Genomic DNA, 16,928 nt, shown 5'->3' with positions numbered 1-16,928 from the left:
TGTGCAACAAACGTGTAAACAGCGACGACCTAATGATCCGCGTCCGGGACGTCCAGGACGACGTCAAGGGCGTCAAGGACGTCAAGGTCACCTGAGGACGTGATCGGCTATACAGCAGTCTCACTTTGCCACGGCCAGGGCGGCCCGGGCCAACACCGTACCCAAACGGTTCGGAGCGCCTCGCCTCGCCAGCCAGCCCGGCCTGCCCTGGCCGAGGGCGCCGAGGGCAGGCACAGTCCCACTGACGGGCCAGCCCGGCCAGCCGGCCAGCGCGGCCGCCATGCTCCCCGCGGCACCGCGGCGCCACGCCACGCCCTGGAGGCTGCTTCGAGGGGCGTGTCCCTCTCGCACCTCTACGGGACGCCCCACGAGGGCGAGGGAGAGAACTCCCACTCGGAATCGGCCTGCGGGCACCGCGACCATTGCTCCAGTCCGCGATGGCTTGGGGCGTGTCGCCGCGTCTCTCTCTCTCTCTCTCTCTCTCTTTGGCGGAGCTTGGTGGCACGTTGGCCGCGCTGGGCGCGCGAGGGCCGCCTGACGACACTCAAGCCATTGCTCTCTCTCTATCTCTCTCTGTCTCTCTGTGGCGCGTGGCGTGGCGGGCTGCTCAAGTGTGTCTCCCTCCCTGTTGGTCCCTCTTCCCTCCCGCACGGCCTCTGCATGCTCGTAGTCCTCGTAGTCCGTAGCCTAGCGCGCAGTGCCCTGCCCGCGCCGACCCGCGCCGACCGGCGCCCCGTCGTCCGCACCGAGGTTCGCTGCGTCGCTCTGTCTCTCTCGCACCCCTCCGTGACGCGCCTCGAGTGCGACAGAGACAGAGCGACGATGCGATTCTTCGGAATCTGTCTGCAGGTTGTGGAGGTTCTTCGAGGACAGCGCCAAGCGCCAAGTGGAAAACGCAGTCACACGCACACACGCACACCAACATACACACATAAACCGCGACCTACGAAATTAGTCACAGGAAACTGTTCGCCAGATGAACTTAACACCGCGTTTAATCCGAAACCCAAGCCGTCCCCCAATTTGCCTCGCAAAAGACGCAAACCCGAACCCGCAAAATTGGCTTTGCCTTTCAAATAAGGGAGGGGGGTAAACAAGAACACAAGGCCCACACGACCGCGACGGGGAGGGGGCAGGGGGCAGGGGAACCCGACCTGGTCGTGTTAAGGGTGAAAAGGGAACACCGCCGTTGTAATGCGGGGCAAGTCTGGGTCATTGAAAGAAAGAAAAAAAGAACAAGAAAAACACAAATGAATTTTTACAAAAACCTAAAAACGATAACCTCTTGTTTGATGAGACGCGTGGCACTAGTTTGCCTGCTGGCTCATTTTGGCTCCAAGTCCAAATTGATGGTGCGTCATCGCCGTCTTCGCGGCCGTCGGGATGCTCCGGGGCGCCGCGGCGCCTTAACGACGTCGCCGACGTCGCCACCGCCGACGCCCCGGACGGCGTCATGTTTAATACTTGACTCAGTGCCGCGTCCCTTCGCTTTTTCGCGGATTAAGGGCCGCGCCCTGCCGCGCCCTTCGCCCTTCTCGAGGGCGGCGCGTTGTCAGAATCTCGCGGGGGATGACGATGCCGTCGTTGTTGTTGTTGGCTCGGCCGGGAAGGCAGCGCGGATGCGTAATTGGCGGCGAGCGGCGCTGTCCACGTGTAAAATTAAATCAGCCTCCGGGCGAGCTTCACTTCAAACGGCGCGCGATCGAAGCGGCGCCGCGGCGGCCTCTGCCTGGCCGGTGATGCGTGAGCAGCCGCGTGCGGTCACCGCCTGCTCGCTCACTGTTTCCGAACGCTGTCTCTCTCGCTCTCGTGGGGCGGGCCGTGCGGGTGCGAGGGAGACAGAGCGACGAGGCGCCGCAGAGCGGAATCGGTCGGGTCGGCGTGCTCGCTCGCGTGCTCGTGCTCCGGGGATCGGTCAGACCGGGTCAGAGGGGCGCGTTATCATCTCGCTTCCACCATCCCGAACTACGGCCGACCTGCAGCAACTCTGCCCCAGATTAGGCAAGACGTGCGCAGGGGCCGGGGTGGGGAAGGGAAGGGAGCGCTGTGCGAACACGCACGCCGCCGCGCCGCAAAAAAGGCCCTGCTGCCGGCCGCCCCACCCAGTCGGGCCGCCAGTTGGGCTCCCGGCCGGCCGGGCTGCCCTCGGCATTTGCATAATTCACTCTCTTTGCTTCGTTCGCTTCGCTCATCGCGCGTTTGCAGGCTTTTTCGCGGCGGTGGCCGTTGGCGCTGGCGGTGGCCTGCCCGCCCGTCCGCCGGGCGGCAAGCAGCGCGCCAAGCCGCGAGGGGCCCGGCGGCTTTATTGCTCGTGAGGGCCGCCGTCGACGCCGTCCTCCCCGAGGCCGCCGTCGTCCTCGCCGTCCTCGCCGCGAATTCCTTGACGAGGGGACTATTTGGGGCGCGCACAATGGCGCACTGCGTCTCTGGCGCCGCGCCAGCACCTCGCCACAGCCCCACATGGCCGCGCCGCCGTGGCAGTGCCGTGGCAGCGCCGTGGCGAGCGTCATCCCTCAGCCTCGGTCGGCCTCCTGCCGGGCCGTTCCGAACGGTCGTATCGTCGACCTGTCTCCCTCGCACCCCTTCGGACCACCCTGAAGTGCGAGGGAGACAGAGCGGCTGGGCGTTAGGTAGCGGCGCGGCGGGGGTTCTCAGCACACTACACAGTCCCGTCTCTCTCGCACTCGGCGCGCTTCGTGGCTGTGCGAGGGAGACGGGGCACGTTCACACCACAGTCATTACGGCGCCGCGTTTTCCATTTGGCGGCCGAAACTCGATTAACCTGGTCGTTGGTGGTCGCGGCCACCTCGCGGCGACCTCACAGAACACCGCGATTAGGCTGGCCGCCGTGCTGGCCGCGGACCGCGGGGCGCCGAGCGCGCGGAGCAACGCGGTGTGGGGCGCCGCGGTGTATCGATGTCTTTTTGTTTTTCTAGTGTTGTTGTGCTTCTCCGCATGCATAGCATGTTGCACGCTGCATGGCATGCTAGCTTACTGTGTGAGGACTCGTTCCAATTGTTTTTTATACGCTCTACTCAGTGTTTTCAGCTGTCCGGTGTCCGATCAAGTGCAAACGCGAGCTGTTTCCGTTGAGTGGGAATGCAAAAGGCCAAGGTGTGAGGATCCACTTTTTCCTCCCGTAGAGCAACACTAATTGTTGTCCAGAAATGCGAGCTCGCATCGATTCGCCGTCAGTCCAGCCTTGGCGCCGTTTGCAACATTTCCCCCAGGTGCTCAGCCGCAGCTCCTTCCCCGGCTTCCTCTGTCTCGCTGTTTCCCCCTAATCCTCCTCTGTAACACTCCAGGTGAAGTACTTTTGTCCCAGGGACACAATAGGTCCACCGCACTATTTCCGCGGCGTGGCGCGGCGCGGCGGGAGATTTCGGTTAGCGGGATGTAGGTCATGCATACAAAAGAGTTGTCTGCGCCTATCCGGCAAATCGCTAGTGCTGAGCGCCACGCCGCGCCTCGCCGCGCCACGAAGCAGCGCTCTCCCGCCAGGCAATCCAAGCCAGCCTCGCCTCGCAGGCCGAGTCCGCCGCGTCGGCCGAGTCGGGATGGAGAAGTGATGGCGCTGCCGGAGGGATAGGCCCCTGGTGGCCCCGCCGGCCCCGCCCAGCCCTCACCTCTTGCCTGGCGTGGCGTGGCGTGGCGTGGCGTGGCCTAGCGCGGCCATAAAGAGGCCCGTAAAATAGCTCAGGCCAGCTCGTCTTCAATAGCGGCGGGGCGGGGCGGGGCGCCCGCTGGGGCAGACAATGTACCCCTGGTGGCCGCCGACCGGCACCTGCACCGGAGCGAAATGTGAACGCGTTTTAACTTTCATCGCGAATGACAGCCCGAAGCGCGTCGAGTGGGATGCGGGCTCCGGGAATCTCGATGGCGTGGAGTTGTTTTTAGTTTGAGAGTCCGAACTCACTACGGCGATGAACCGCTCAGAGATTCTCTCATTGTCCCTCCGCTTTTTGGTGGTTGCGTTTTTCGAGCCCTCGACGAACCTAGGGACCCTCCACGAGTAAGCCGCGATTCCGTACCCCCCTTCCACACGATTAAATAAAAGTTGTGTTTACATAATCCACCTCGAAGAAGGAGAAAAAATGTGTCCTCTGCCACCCCCCCCCCTTTCCACTTTCCCCTCTCCGGTCCTCGTCTTAGTAATTTTCTGCGGATAGTGCAAAGGGTAAAGGAGGGCCCCGGAGGCGGGTCTCTTAATTACTAACCATCCGTTGGAAGAGGGTCCGTGAGGAAGGACGCGGCGACGCGCGCGCCGAGGACAGAGGAGAGTACTGCAAAAAGAAGTCCCTGTTTCTCCTTTTCCTGGTGGGGTGTTGTGTAAGATTTTAGCAGAGATTTGTTTTGTTTTTTTAAGGTCCATGGCCATAACCCTGCTCGCGTATAAAAGGATTTTCGCTGAGAAAAACCATTCTAGAGTCACGGTGACAGGGCGTGAGACAAGAAAAAGTGTTGTGTGGTTTTTTTTTCGCGAAAATTCCTTTGCGACTTTGACGAATACTCGCGACCCCGTCAAATATTTCTGAAGGGTTGGCGGCGCGTTGAAAGGGAATGGAGAGGGGCCGTGTCGGACACTGCGCCATTACCAGACGGGGACGCCCTGGCTGCCGCCCTGGCCGCCGGCCCGCCGGCCTGGCTCGCCACATCCTTGCGATTGCCTGTGTGGGGAGTTCCAGCTTCCAGAGGACGAACTCGGCAAGATGACGACACCCCCCCCCCTTCCACCCCCATTGCCCCACTTGCACCCCTCGCCATTTCCTCTGGGATGTGTTTTTTCTCGTCAGCACTCCGCGTAGCGGGCGGGGCGGGGCGGGGCGCGCCGGCGTGGAGGGACCGCGCCACTTCGCAGCATCCGGAGAAAGTCAGGCAAGAAGCGCAACAACAAGGTCGTCCTGTGTGAGGTCGGGAAATGAGCGAGGCAGAATCAAGTTCGTGTGGCGAGTGCCTTTGACACGCCCGTCCGGTCCCCCCCCCCTTCCCCTCCCCCGCGGCCGCGCCGCCACCCCTGCGCCGCTCGCGATCGGAAATTAATAATTCCCACAATAGCGCAGTATGGCGGGGGATTGGGGGAACGAGCGAGGGAATGCGGAGTGTAGGAAAGCGAGTGGCGCGGCCGGGCCGTGCCGAGCCGAGCCGAGCCGTGCCGAGCCGAGCCGAGCCGAGCCGTGCCGAGCCGAGCCACGCCTCACGCCGCGCAATGCCTCAGCCGGGCCTCAGCCAGGCCTCAGCCCGCCTGTCGTTGGCCCCTTGGCTCCCTGGCCCCTTGGCCCGGCGTAGTAATTGGCTTATTGATGAACGGCCCGTACGCACGCCCCAGCCGCACCGACGCCCCGGCCTCCGACAGGGCCTCGGACAGGGCCTCGGACGCCTTGGAGGAGGCGGACACGAACCCACGGCCTTTTGCAGCAGCTCGCCTTTGCACTTGATTCCCGTACCTCATTTTGTTTCTTTCAACGTGCCACTCCATTCAATGGCAAAAAAATCAATTTTTTTTTTCAAAGGGAAACACTTTTTTTTTTGAAAGAAACAAAAGAAACAGAATGCCCCCTTGAGACGTTGTGGACGACGGCCGAGATAAGCAGCAAGCCGTTCTTCTTTGCCCCCGCAGGACTTCACGCTTGATTTTTACTTTCGCCAATTCTGGACGGACCCCCGGCTGGCCTTCCGGAAGAGGCCGGGCGTCGAGACGCTCAGCGTGGGCTCCGAGTTCATCAAAAACATCTGGGTGCCCGACACGTTCTTCGTGAACGAGAAGCAGTCCTACTTCCACATCGCCACCACCAGCAATGAGTTCATCCGGATCCATCACTCGGGCTCCATCACCAGATCCATTCGGTAAGCAGGGCGACACGCCGCCAACTTTGTCGCCGCCACTTGGACAAGTTCGGTTTGGGGTTTGACATTTGCCAACAACTCGAGAGGACGAAAAGGGGGGGGGGATAATGCCTCGAGGCGGCCGCGTCTTCATTTCCATAGTAGTGTCTCGGAAGGCGAATCCGCTTACAGTGGCGTCGCGTTTGCATAACGGTACACGGTCTGTTCGCAGGTTAACGATCACCGCGTCGTGCCCCATGAACCTCCAGTACTTCCCCATGGACCGGCAGTTGTGCCACATCGAGATAGAGAGCTGTAAGTATGGGCCGGGGACGACGCGCCAACAAAGTGTCTGTCGTGTTTCGGGAAGACTAGCCGATGTAACGTTTTAATGTAACAGCACCGAGGTTCGATCAGAGGATAACAAAGATTGCAGAAGAATAATGTAAAAGACGTGCTGCCTATTTCGGCCGGCGAACGCGGGCTGACGAATGTAGTATTGATAATGTCTCTATTATTAAGTCAATATTGACGGGGTGAACCAGAAGCACTCTCGCATTGATTCAATATGTATTCAGCTTTTCCATTTCAACTCAGTAAACAACGCGACTCTTCAACATTTTTTTAAGCAAGCAGACATCTTTGTGTCTTGTACTTTTCGATATGTTTTAAAGCATGTTCCAAAGAATGGTGTCATCTGCTTACCAGAGCATAATTTCGTAGCGCTGCGCGGCGGGCTCCGGTTCACCCCGGTCGATGTGTGTACCGTCGAACCCAGTTCGAATTTTTTAAGGACTCGGTCGAGACATGATTGTTTGTTGTGTTCCTTGTGTTGTGACTGTACGACCCCGATTGGACGGCCGGCCGGGAGCGCGGCGTGCGAAACAGCGTGGTGACACTCATTGATTCGAATCGACCGCGCGCTCCCGGCCGGCCGGGGCGGGTCCACCTAGCCCAGGGCGTGGCGCGCTGGCGCGGCCCGGCCCGATCCCGAAACTGCACAAAACTAATAACTTGGGCAGAGTGTCCGGCTGGTGGGCCCTCCCCTCCATGTGGGCGCATGACGTGGCGTAGCAAGTTGAGTGAGCCCCGTGGGGCATGGGGCCCTAGGCTGCCCTAGGCTGCCCTAGGCCCTCTGGGCGGGGCGCGGGGCGGGGCGGGCACACCTTAGTCCCGGGCGCCACGGCCGACCCGGGCGCTGCCGCCTCCCCCTTCCCATCTTCCTTATTTTCGGTCTCCTTCTCGAGAACAGCACTGAGCGTCGTGCCCGGGGAAGGAGAGCAGCCTACACCGCAAACACGTTCGCAAAACGACCAAGAGCGAAGCGAGAGATTGTCGAGATCGTAAAAGAAAAGTTGTCAAATTTGTCTAAGTACCGTGAGGATCAGGGGGTGTCCAGAACAAACTGCATTGTGGATCTACTGCAGGCGGGGAGGACGGTGCCATGCCATACTAGCATTTTAAATCTCACAAAGTCAGCCGCCATTTCTAATTTGGAAAACTATCAAAATTCGTTCAAGCCCACTCGAGCAGTGTGCCTGGAATCGCTTCAGCAAGATGCACAACTACGCGCCTGACAACTCTCAAGCTCGATTTCAACTTCATGTTTATATTCATGTCTGGCAACGAGTCTCCCCGCCACTCCAGCATGCTTCCGCTTCCTCACATTCGCTTGTACTCTTTTGATTCATGATTTGATTCATGACTAGAGACACACTGATCATAGGTTTGAGACATTCGAGCGGGATGCCACACTAACGAGCAGGGTTCACGAGTCCGTCCCTCTGAGGCCCCTCTCAAAAGAACGACTCGTCACATCTCATAATTTTTTGTCCGGGGATATGAAAGTTTTTGTTGTTTTCAGTACAACCTTCGCATTAATTGTTCTTGGCTTCGCGCTCTCTGAGTTGGCATCTCGCGAGAATGCGGCTACTCTTAGAGGCACATGGGCTCGACACAAAGTATCGCCGAAAGCAAATGAGAGCAGTGCGCAGTACGTCTGACTGAATCTCCTCGGAAAGCAAGTTCTTCAGTGGACAAGGAGACGAGTCTGTCGCCGCCCCGAGTGCAGGGCCTGCCCCAGGGCCTGCCCCTCGTGCGCGGGGTGGTCGCGATGCGTTTCCTGTGCCAGTGAAAATGCTTTTGGCTCCGTTTTGCGGCGGCTTGTCAAGCATGCAAGGAATGCAGCCTTAGTCGGCCGAACGGAGCTCCACCGGAACAAACCGATCGGTGTGACGCCCCGCACGTCCTGATCGCCTTGCCCGCATCGCACCCTAGATAAGTGCAGTCCAAAGCTTTGGAGGCATCGAGCGACTTTTAACGTCGCTACCGAAAGAGAAAAATTGAAATCAAAACGAAAAAACTGCACACGCACAAGACGCACGCTAAGCTACTTTTCAGTCTAATTTCCGGTTTTGTGAAATTGAAGAGCATAATGCGGCAGCACCGAGCTTTACGGCCTGAGCCAAAGTCACGGACGGGGATCAAATTTGCTGCCAATGCCCTGCCTAAATTTGGCACTCTGCACCCAGTTTCCACCCTCTTCAGTTGCACAAAACGGGGAGTAGAGACTTTGCACTGCAACACTCTCATTGATCGTCACTCTCTTTCATTCACTGTAGCGCATGCCCTTTGTTCGCTTCGATAGTTCGCCTTGAATCTCTTGCCACTGGATTAAGGATTTTGGCACCTGGTGTGAGCAGAACACTTTGAGTCTCGTCCGACGCGGGGAGACATCAACTCTCCTGAGGATCGGGGAACCTGCCGCTTTACCCGCCTAACGGGCGAGTCCCGTTCACACTTAACCTTTTTTCTAGTCATTTTCATATTTCTTCTATTTTGTAATAATGGTCGTGATGGGATGCAAGACAAACGACCGTTTCCTGAGGACCTTAGATTACGCGGATTTTGGTCAATGTCTAATAGACAACTTCATGACAGCTTCCTATTTTCGTTCCGATTTTCTTGAGACGTTGACTGCGTTAAATTGGAGGCTTGGCTGATGGCCACCTCCTTGCCTTTTGCCAGCGACGCCGAGTCGCTAGTTTCGACATTCTGGAGGTCGAGACGAGAACCTGCTCACGGACACCCAAGGGCCAAGGTGTCGGTCTTCCTTTGGCTTGGTAGTGCGATGCAGACGCTGCCCGCCCGGCCGCTGTCCGCCGGAGGATCTCCGCTGTAGGGTCTCCGCTGGAGGGTCTCCACTGGATAGTCTCTACTTGAGATCCTCCGGAGGTCGGCGATCGGGCGTCGCGGCCGTTGTGAACAGTTAATAGCCTGGAATGTGTGAAGTTTGATGGTGTGACCTGTACTCTTGTTCTTGTACTACGTAATGTAGATGTGTAATGTTGTCTCCGCGCGTCGGCATGTGGCGTGTCCCTGGCCGCCTCGGCAGAGGCTGGGGCAACCCTCGGGCCTCCCTGGCGGCCAGGACCTCGCCGCACACCGACGCGCGCTCTCCTTCTTATAGAGGATATACGTTTTAGTTCATTTCTTCTCTTTTTTTATTTTTTTGTTTTGTGTCTCTCACACACAGTTGGGTACACAATGCAAGATATTCGGTACAAGTGGATGGAAGGGGTACACTCAGTGGGTATTGCCAAAGAGGTGCAGCTGCCTCAGTTCCGAGTCCTCGGGCACAACCAAAGAACGTCTGAAGTTAGCCTGTCCACAGGTAGTCCTGGATCTCTCCTAGGTTTAAGCCATGCTTGTTTGCATTCTCTTCTTCACCTCTCCTTCCCCGAGCCGAGCCGGGCGGAGCCGAACTCTCCTGCTGTCGAGGGCTCTTCCTCAAAGTAAATGCGGTCAAGGGAGCCTCGCACAGGGAGTTGTCTGGTTCCGAACGTCGAACAAAAGCGAGGCCGTTGCCACCCGACAAAAGTCCTTGTTTGGATCGTTAGCGGGCTCCCTGCACCGGTCCCCCCCGCCACCCGTCAGGGCGTCCACGGCGTCCACGGCGTCCACGGCGTCCGCCAAATTCGCTTCCTTTTGCCAGAATCGTCGTCCGGCCGGCGGCTCTCGCTTTTCTTCGAGCTCTTTGAACGCTTTTTTTCCAAGGTGTCGCTTTGGCCTGCGAGCCGACCCACCTCGTGCACCCAAACCAATATGGCGGAATTGGGCTTGTCTGAGCCGCCACTCACTTGTCGTCCGTTTGTGCTCTCACTCACTCACTCTTTCGCCACCAGGGAGTGAGCCCTCACGTCGGGGCGCTGCGCGCGCGCGCCACGCGCCACCAGCCTTCTTTTTGACTCGTCAGTCCGTTGGAACTGAACTGGAACGCTGGTTGGCTGGCTGGCGCGCGGGCGCAGCGTCGCCCTCCCCGCCCCCCGGCCGCGGTGCGGTACCGCGGTCTGGGCCGTGCCGCGGCATTGCGGCCCTGGAGCCGCGGTCCCGGCCGCGGTGCCGCCGACCAGCACAGCCCGCGGCAAGCACCTACCAGTGCGGGAGCGCCCATAGCCTCGTGTTGATGTGTTGTTTGGCCGCGCCGTCGGCGAGGGCCCCCCAGGACCGGGCCCCGGGCGGGCTGCGCCTGGTGGGGCTCCGCCTGGTGGGCCCCCGCCGGCGGCGCGGCGCGGGCGGCTCCCGCCTTGTGGTGGGCTGCGGGGGGCGGCGGTCTGGTGTGCAGGTAAGTCGCAAGCCGCATTGCTCATGCCGACTCTTTTCTCTGTCCAGTCGGGTATACAATGAGGGACATCCGCTATAAATGGAACGAGGGGCCCAACTCGGTGGGGGTGTCGAACGAGGTTTCTCTGCCGCAGTTTAAAGTCCTGGGGCACCGTCAGAGAGCTATGGAAATTAGTCTGACCACAGGTATCACTCGCTCTACACCCTCAACCTCTTCACAATCTTTCGTTTTCTGTTTGAGTAGATTATGTCTGCTGCTGCTGCAACCAGTCTGAGCCGTGCAGTAGGGCGGCAGGACGTGATTCGTGCATGTCCAGTCATGTTGACCGATGAGCCGAGGCGGGGTGGGGTTGGGGTTGCCACACGGGGATCAAACGGCCGCATGGGCCACCCCGACCTCAAATCAGACCAAAACGCGATTGTTTTCATTCATCTTTTTTGTCTCGGCGCAAAGCCTTGCGGTAGCGCTCACAGCTGGCAACCCTAACGTCTAGAAAATAGTCACAATCACCACGCGCAAAATAAATTGATAGATAAACGAATCGTGTTGCTAGGATAGGGCATTACACTAGGGTTCATTGGTTCACGCTTGAAGGAGAGTTCCCGTGCTCACTCTGCATGCTAGAGTAGTGAACACAGTTCTGATCTCTCCAGCAGCTTTTTTCGTAGAACGCAGTCTTTTTCCCGTTCATACTTTTCACGTTATTTTTTCATATTTCTCGCGTTGTATATATTCCCCATAGACAATATTTGTCTAGGAAAACAATACTCGCATTTCTGCTAAATTTTGCACAGACAAATCTAGCTACATTCACAATTTCTTGCTATCACGATAGTGCTGCTTTCAGGTATAGTAAAGCCTTCAGAATTCAAGGTCAGTGGTAATTCCAAACTACTTGGTAAGTCATTTTAGTTTTCATCGAAAGTGATAACAAAACCCTTAAAACCCACGAAAGAAGTACTTAAAACTACGCCTTTTTAATAAAGAGCAATGTACGCTCACACATTCGCGTTTTTGTTGTTTTCTATTTTCTTCGTTCCTAGTTTGCATAATCTGACGCAGCAGCCCAACTGACGTGGCTCCAACGGCGCGGTAAGAGTTTTCCTTTCGAGAACGAATGAACAAAAGACATTTGTTTCGTAACGCATAAGACATCAGAAGGCAAATGGGGCGGTCTGCAGGCTGCGCTGCACTCGAAGAGGCGGCCGGAGAGCGCCTGTGAAGTCCAGGGTAGGCCACCGGGCGGCTGCTGCGTCTTGCGGGACGGCCTACCCTGCGTCTCGCAGGCGCTCTCAAGCCCCACATGCAGTTCTCGCGGTGCAACAACGTTTAACTCTCTATTAACCTCTGCAGCATCTAGCATCAGATTAAATTAAAACAAAAATTTTGAGTCTTAAAAAATTTAGGCCCGAGATCCAGCTAGCAGGACGCAGGTAAGGTGGGATGAAAAAATATTGAAAAATGAACTGGGTGCTAGAGACGCTACTTTTTGATTTAGGGGTTTATACGCTTTGCAATATAGAAATAATGTTCAACGTTCTACCTTATATCTTAGCAAAGAATGCCATTATAGCGTTTGTATACATTTGCATGTGTTCTTTTTCGTAGTTTTCACTCTGTAGTCCATTTTAATAGTACTTTAAAGAACTTTTCATTTTCTATCCGTACAGTTGTTTTTATAGATAAGTTTAGAACTTTTTTCAAACCTTTGCGATACGTCATACATACTTGAAAGTCAAGTGGCGCAGCCCCTTATATTCGCAACAATCATTCTCAATGTGTTACAAATTAAGCCTCAAAGATTTTTCTTAGTGTAGAGTCGCGTATCCCTTTTTTGCTGCGTATTTATGACGAACAGCGAAGACTCCATGTTTTAGAATTTTGCAATACCTCGAAAAAGAAATACTTATTTGATCATTAATAAATTTAAATTATTTTCAAACGTCTCTTGCAAATTGTAAAGTAAATAAAGAGCTCACCGTTAGCTTTATACGAACAGTCGCTTTCACAGTGACATGGCAAAATTCCTTCCGTGGTTTTCGAATTCGTTCCGGTCTGACAGTGTGCCTGTGTCTCCAGGAAACTACTCTCGGCTGGCGTGCGAGATCCAGTTCGTGCGGAGTATGGGCTACTACCTCATCCAGATCTACATCCCCTCGGGGCTCATCGTCATCATCTCCTGGGTCAGCTTCTGGCTTAACCGGAACGCGACGCCCGCCCGAGTGTCGCTGGGAGTCACCACCGTGCTCACCATGACCACGCTCATGTCCTCCACCAACGCCGCGCTGCCAAAGATTTCCTACGTCAAATCCATCGACGTGTACCTGGGCACCTGTTTCGTGATGGTGTTCGCTTCGCTTCTAGGTGAGAAGGGTGGAAGGCAAGGCCGTTTTCTTCCTATTTCCGGTTTTCCTCACAATTTCTCGTTTGCAGAGTATGCAACGGTCGGCTACATGGCCAAGAGGATCCAGATGAGGAAGAACCGGTTCCTGGCCATCCAGAAGATAGCCGAGCAGAAGAAGGCGGGGGCCGAGCTGCCGCCGGAGGGGGAACACGCTCCGAAGCAGACGGTGAGCCGCACGACGCACGCGCACGATGCACGAGTAAACAGTCACCCTCTTAAATTCAAGTGATTCCTGCCGCGTAAATCACCGTCGGCAATTTACGTTTAAAAAAACGTTCGCAGGCATTTTGCCATGGCCTGGATTAAAAATGAAAAATTAAACTGAACTAGATAAACAATAAACCTGGTACAAGTTAAACCGCTTTGGCCGGCTGCAACGCCCATGTCACTTTCAGCACTGCAGCGTGCGTCAGGAAGGACAGCCTTTCTGAGACGCGGGCTACAGCTGCTGAGCGTGAGTTGAGCGTTCCAAGTTTGTCCAAACTAAATAATTCCACGCTTGATGTTGTTTCAAGAAGAGTGTGTTTTTGTTTCCTCGTTTTCCGGAGTCTGAGCCAACCTCCTCAGGCCAAGAACCCGGTTCTGGTTCCGGTTTTTTTGGCCGGCAGGGTGGCATCCGAGGGGTGGTCCTGACTGTCTGCAACCCTGCCGAAGGCCTGGCTCAGGAACCAGCCCAGTTTCTTGGCACAAAACATGCCAATAAACTGAGCAGTTCTGTTTTTTCAGTAGTTTGAAATGGAATGAGAACAAAACACACAGAGAAAAAGAAACGGTCAGTAATTGGCACCCAAAGGTTGTCTTCGGCTCTCGGCGCGAGGTTCGAGGTTCGCCCAGGTCCGCCAGAGTGTGAGGTTGCTCGGCATGACGTCAGAGAGTATGGTGAACCAACCGGCCGCGCTCACCCGTGCTGTACACGAGAAACTTTAACTTTTGTCCCTGACACCAAAAAAAAGAGATTTGCTTGTTCCTTTCCTGCTCTTTCAAAAGGCGGTCGTCCTGGCCGCACCAGGCTTTCCCACTCTGTCTCTCTCTACTACTAGGTTGCACTGCTTCAGGTTGGCCCGCAGGTGCAGGTGGCGGGGCGGCGGCAAGGGAGGGGAGGGGGGCAGGGCGCCTGCTGTCGGCTCCACGTCTCCGGCCCCTCCGGCCGGCCGAGGCGAGCCGAGGCGTGCCGAGGCCCCGGCAGGGTACTCGGAACACACAAGATTAGCGAACCCCGGACGTGTTCTTTCGGCTCTGTTGTTCCAAATCGTGGGTTAGCTCGCCGCTGGGCCACAGGATCGGGGCTTCGATATTGGATCGGAGCGATGCAAGCGGCGGTCGAGACAAAAAGTTAGTGACGGTAGCGTTAACGCGTAGCAGGCAAGCAGGCGTAGCGGCTCCGCCCTTAGGTCCGTAGGCCCTTAGCACACGCTTGGCGACGTGAGGGACGCCAGGGACAGTTTGGCGTGGCGTGGTGGGCGGACGGCGAGGCTCGGCGGCGGTTGGTCACCATACTCGCAGGTCGGTGAGGTGGGGCCCACTCTGTTGCAGGCCGTGCGGTTCATAGTTCACGACCCTAGGGCGTACTCGAAGGGCGGCGAGCTGGTGAGCTCGGTGAACGGTCGCGGCGGGGATTGCGAAAGTAGGCCCGCCTCGCAGCCGCTGCTGCTGCCGCACCCCACCAAGGACTACAACAAGCTGCTCGGCATCACGCCCAGCGACATAGACAAGTACTCGCGCATCATCTTCCCCGTGTGCTTCGTGTGCTTCAACCTCATGTACTGGATCATCTACCTGCACATCAGCGACGTGGTCGCCGACGACCTGGTGCTGCTGCAGGAGGACAAGTAGTGTGTGTGGTCCGACTGGTCCGGCCGGTGCGACCGGTCCGACCTGTCCGTGTGTAAGTACGGCGCTCGCAGCGCCGCGTGCATGCGTGCCTACAGCGCCTGCTGCATGTCGTGCCAACTCCCCATAGTCGCGGCCGTGTGTGTGCGTCTGCGTGCGTCTGTGTGCGTGCACTGGGGGTCGTGGACGAAGCCGCCGGGGAGTTTTCATTTCGACACACAACGCTCCGCCAAAATTCCGCAAAAGAAAAAAGGAATAAATATGGGTGCGGCCCTTTTGACTGAAAAATGCCATGGACTTAAAGTCCTCCGCCTCGGCGTCTTGATCCACGATTCGCCAGACCAGCGCGTCTGTGGGGCGTCGCTCCGCCGCCCAGACAGGCAGACACGTCAGCCAAACACGTCAGCCAGACACGTCAGCCACGGCCCGCCGCGACGGTCGAACTGAAGGACAGCTCAATGTGTTGGAACAAGGGTGTTATCTGTATAAGCGAATGCTCACATGGCCAAACAAAAATACAGTGTCACGGATGCCGTCTTCGGCTCCGTCTTTGTTCTCAGCGGTAATACTCCTGTTGGCCTTCCGTCACAACGCGCAACGTGAAAATGGTCGGAACCCCCTCGGACTGTTAGGTGGGGCCTTGAGGCACCACACTGCCAGGGCGGCCAGGGCCATATCGTACATATCAATGCCGGCATCGGCTGCATCGACTGACATCAGCTTTGTGCTTCAACGACGCGCAGTGCACAAAATGTGTCTTCGATTGAGCAAATTTTGCGCACATAAAGAGTCTATACTTCTTATAGTTTTTATATGGAGAGCTGAACATTGGCTCAAGCTCATGCCTGACCGGTGTGTTAGATTCATTTAGATGTAAGGGGCTGAAGGGCCGAGTCGTGTGGTTCTCGTCAATTTGGACCACTACCGAACCAGATGCCAGGGGGCAATTCTTCCACAAAACGTAGCAAGACCTTATATGATAAACATGGCATGTGTTTCGTCGATAAGTTTCTAAGTTACACCATGCCAAATATATGAATAAACTAAGTAAGGGCCGGAACTATGCACCTTCTTGGCCATATTTCTTCCACGATGCATTTTTGTGGGTCTTGAGGTATTCATAAGATGGCGGCTCATTCAGGTTTAATGTGTAAATGATATGCTCTTTCCTCTTCCATAATTTATTAATTACTCTGCCTCGATTTTGTTTTGGGTCAAGACCCACTATTTATAATCCTCAATCCATGAAAATATTTGCGGATTTTCGTCTTGCAGCTCATGGTTTTTTAAGCATACCAAGGATTTCTTAATTACTCGTTAAGAAGAACATGCTGCTGGGCAAATGTCCCTTGTACTTTATTCATGTTTCGTAAATATTTTCGTGGACTTTCGCCAAATGGCATTCTGGTTTTATTTCTTCTTGCCGTGTAATTTCAGAGAAAATTACGCTCCTACTTGTATATGTACACCGTGTCCTTCCCTTTCACAGCGTTTATCGATGGACGAAATTGTGTTGTCACTATTTACTCTGATGTGATTTTATAAGTATTAAATGGATAATAATATGTGATTCTAATTACTCCTAGCAATTACTCATATTAGTAAAATCCTTGCCGTCGAATTTCGTCCTATCGAAGATAGATTTCTCGGTCATAACATTGGCACAAGAGCCTTAAAAAATTATGTAGCATTTATATACCTTTCAAATTACTCTATAAGATGGGCAGGATTAATAGAAATCGTAGATGTTCGAAGCGTATGATTTTATAAGAAAGACCACAGACTCGATCAACTCTCAACACTGTAAAATGGACCACCATTGGTAAATCTTTGGCTTTCTGGATGCACACTGAGCTGGTAACCGATCTGTAACCATCGTGACTGTGTTGAATAAAGAGAGATGCAATGCTGACTTCCTGTGTGCCCCTTTCTCGGCCGTCGCCATGGGAAGCACTGGCCGAACCTCTTCCCTGTCCGGGTTGCCTGCAATGCCTGCTACAGTAGCACAGCACTTGTCGAGCCGTTAGCACTGTAGGACACGAGTCCCGCCTACATGCCGCGTGCCGCGCGCCGTGCAGCGCCGTGACGACATGCCAGGGCACTGCCAGGCACAGCCAGCAAGGCGCCAGGGCGGCCGTCTACAGGGATGCCAACCGCAAGCAGGACGACCGAAGCGCCACTTTGTTGAGTATGCTCTTTTTCCAAAGACTTGTTCGCGGGGGTCACTGCAACAGACGCCAGCCGACC

At 55.8% G+C, this 16,928-nt stretch overlaps 1 protein-coding gene across 11 annotated transcripts in view; it reads left to right on the top strand.

Moving 5' to 3' along the window:
- The window catches only part of LOC117653803 (gamma-aminobutyric acid receptor subunit beta), a 64,591-nt gene that overhangs the window by 40,641 nt on the left and 7,022 nt on the right, over window positions 1-16,928 (top strand). For 6 of the 11 annotated variants that reach the window (XM_034399711.1, XM_034399712.1, XM_034399709.1 and 3 more), the window contains exons 4-8: window positions 5,618-5,844; window positions 6,056-6,138; window positions 10,495-10,632; window positions 12,527-12,811; window positions 12,881-13,017. In XM_034399711.1, the coding sequence (XP_034255602.1) occupies window positions 5,618-5,844; window positions 6,056-6,138; window positions 10,495-10,632; window positions 12,527-12,811; window positions 12,881-13,017 (870 nt within the window). Of the gene's footprint in view, window positions 1-5,617; window positions 5,845-6,055; window positions 6,139-10,494; window positions 10,633-12,526; window positions 12,812-12,880; window positions 13,018-14,384; window positions 16,594-16,928 lie in introns of those variants that run through there. The other 5 variants (XR_004588251.1, XR_004588252.1, XM_034399717.1 and 2 more) reach the window with 3 other exon arrangements.

The sequence above is a fragment of the Thrips palmi genome, unplaced genomic scaffold (genome assembly GCF_012932325.1).
Source record: "Thrips palmi isolate BJ-2018 unplaced genomic scaffold, TpBJ-2018v1 HiC_scaffold_8, whole genome shotgun sequence".
Classification (NCBI taxonomy): Eukaryota; Metazoa; Arthropoda; class Insecta; order Thysanoptera; family Thripidae; genus Thrips; species Thrips palmi.
This window is presented reverse-complemented; position numbering and strand designations above follow the sequence as displayed.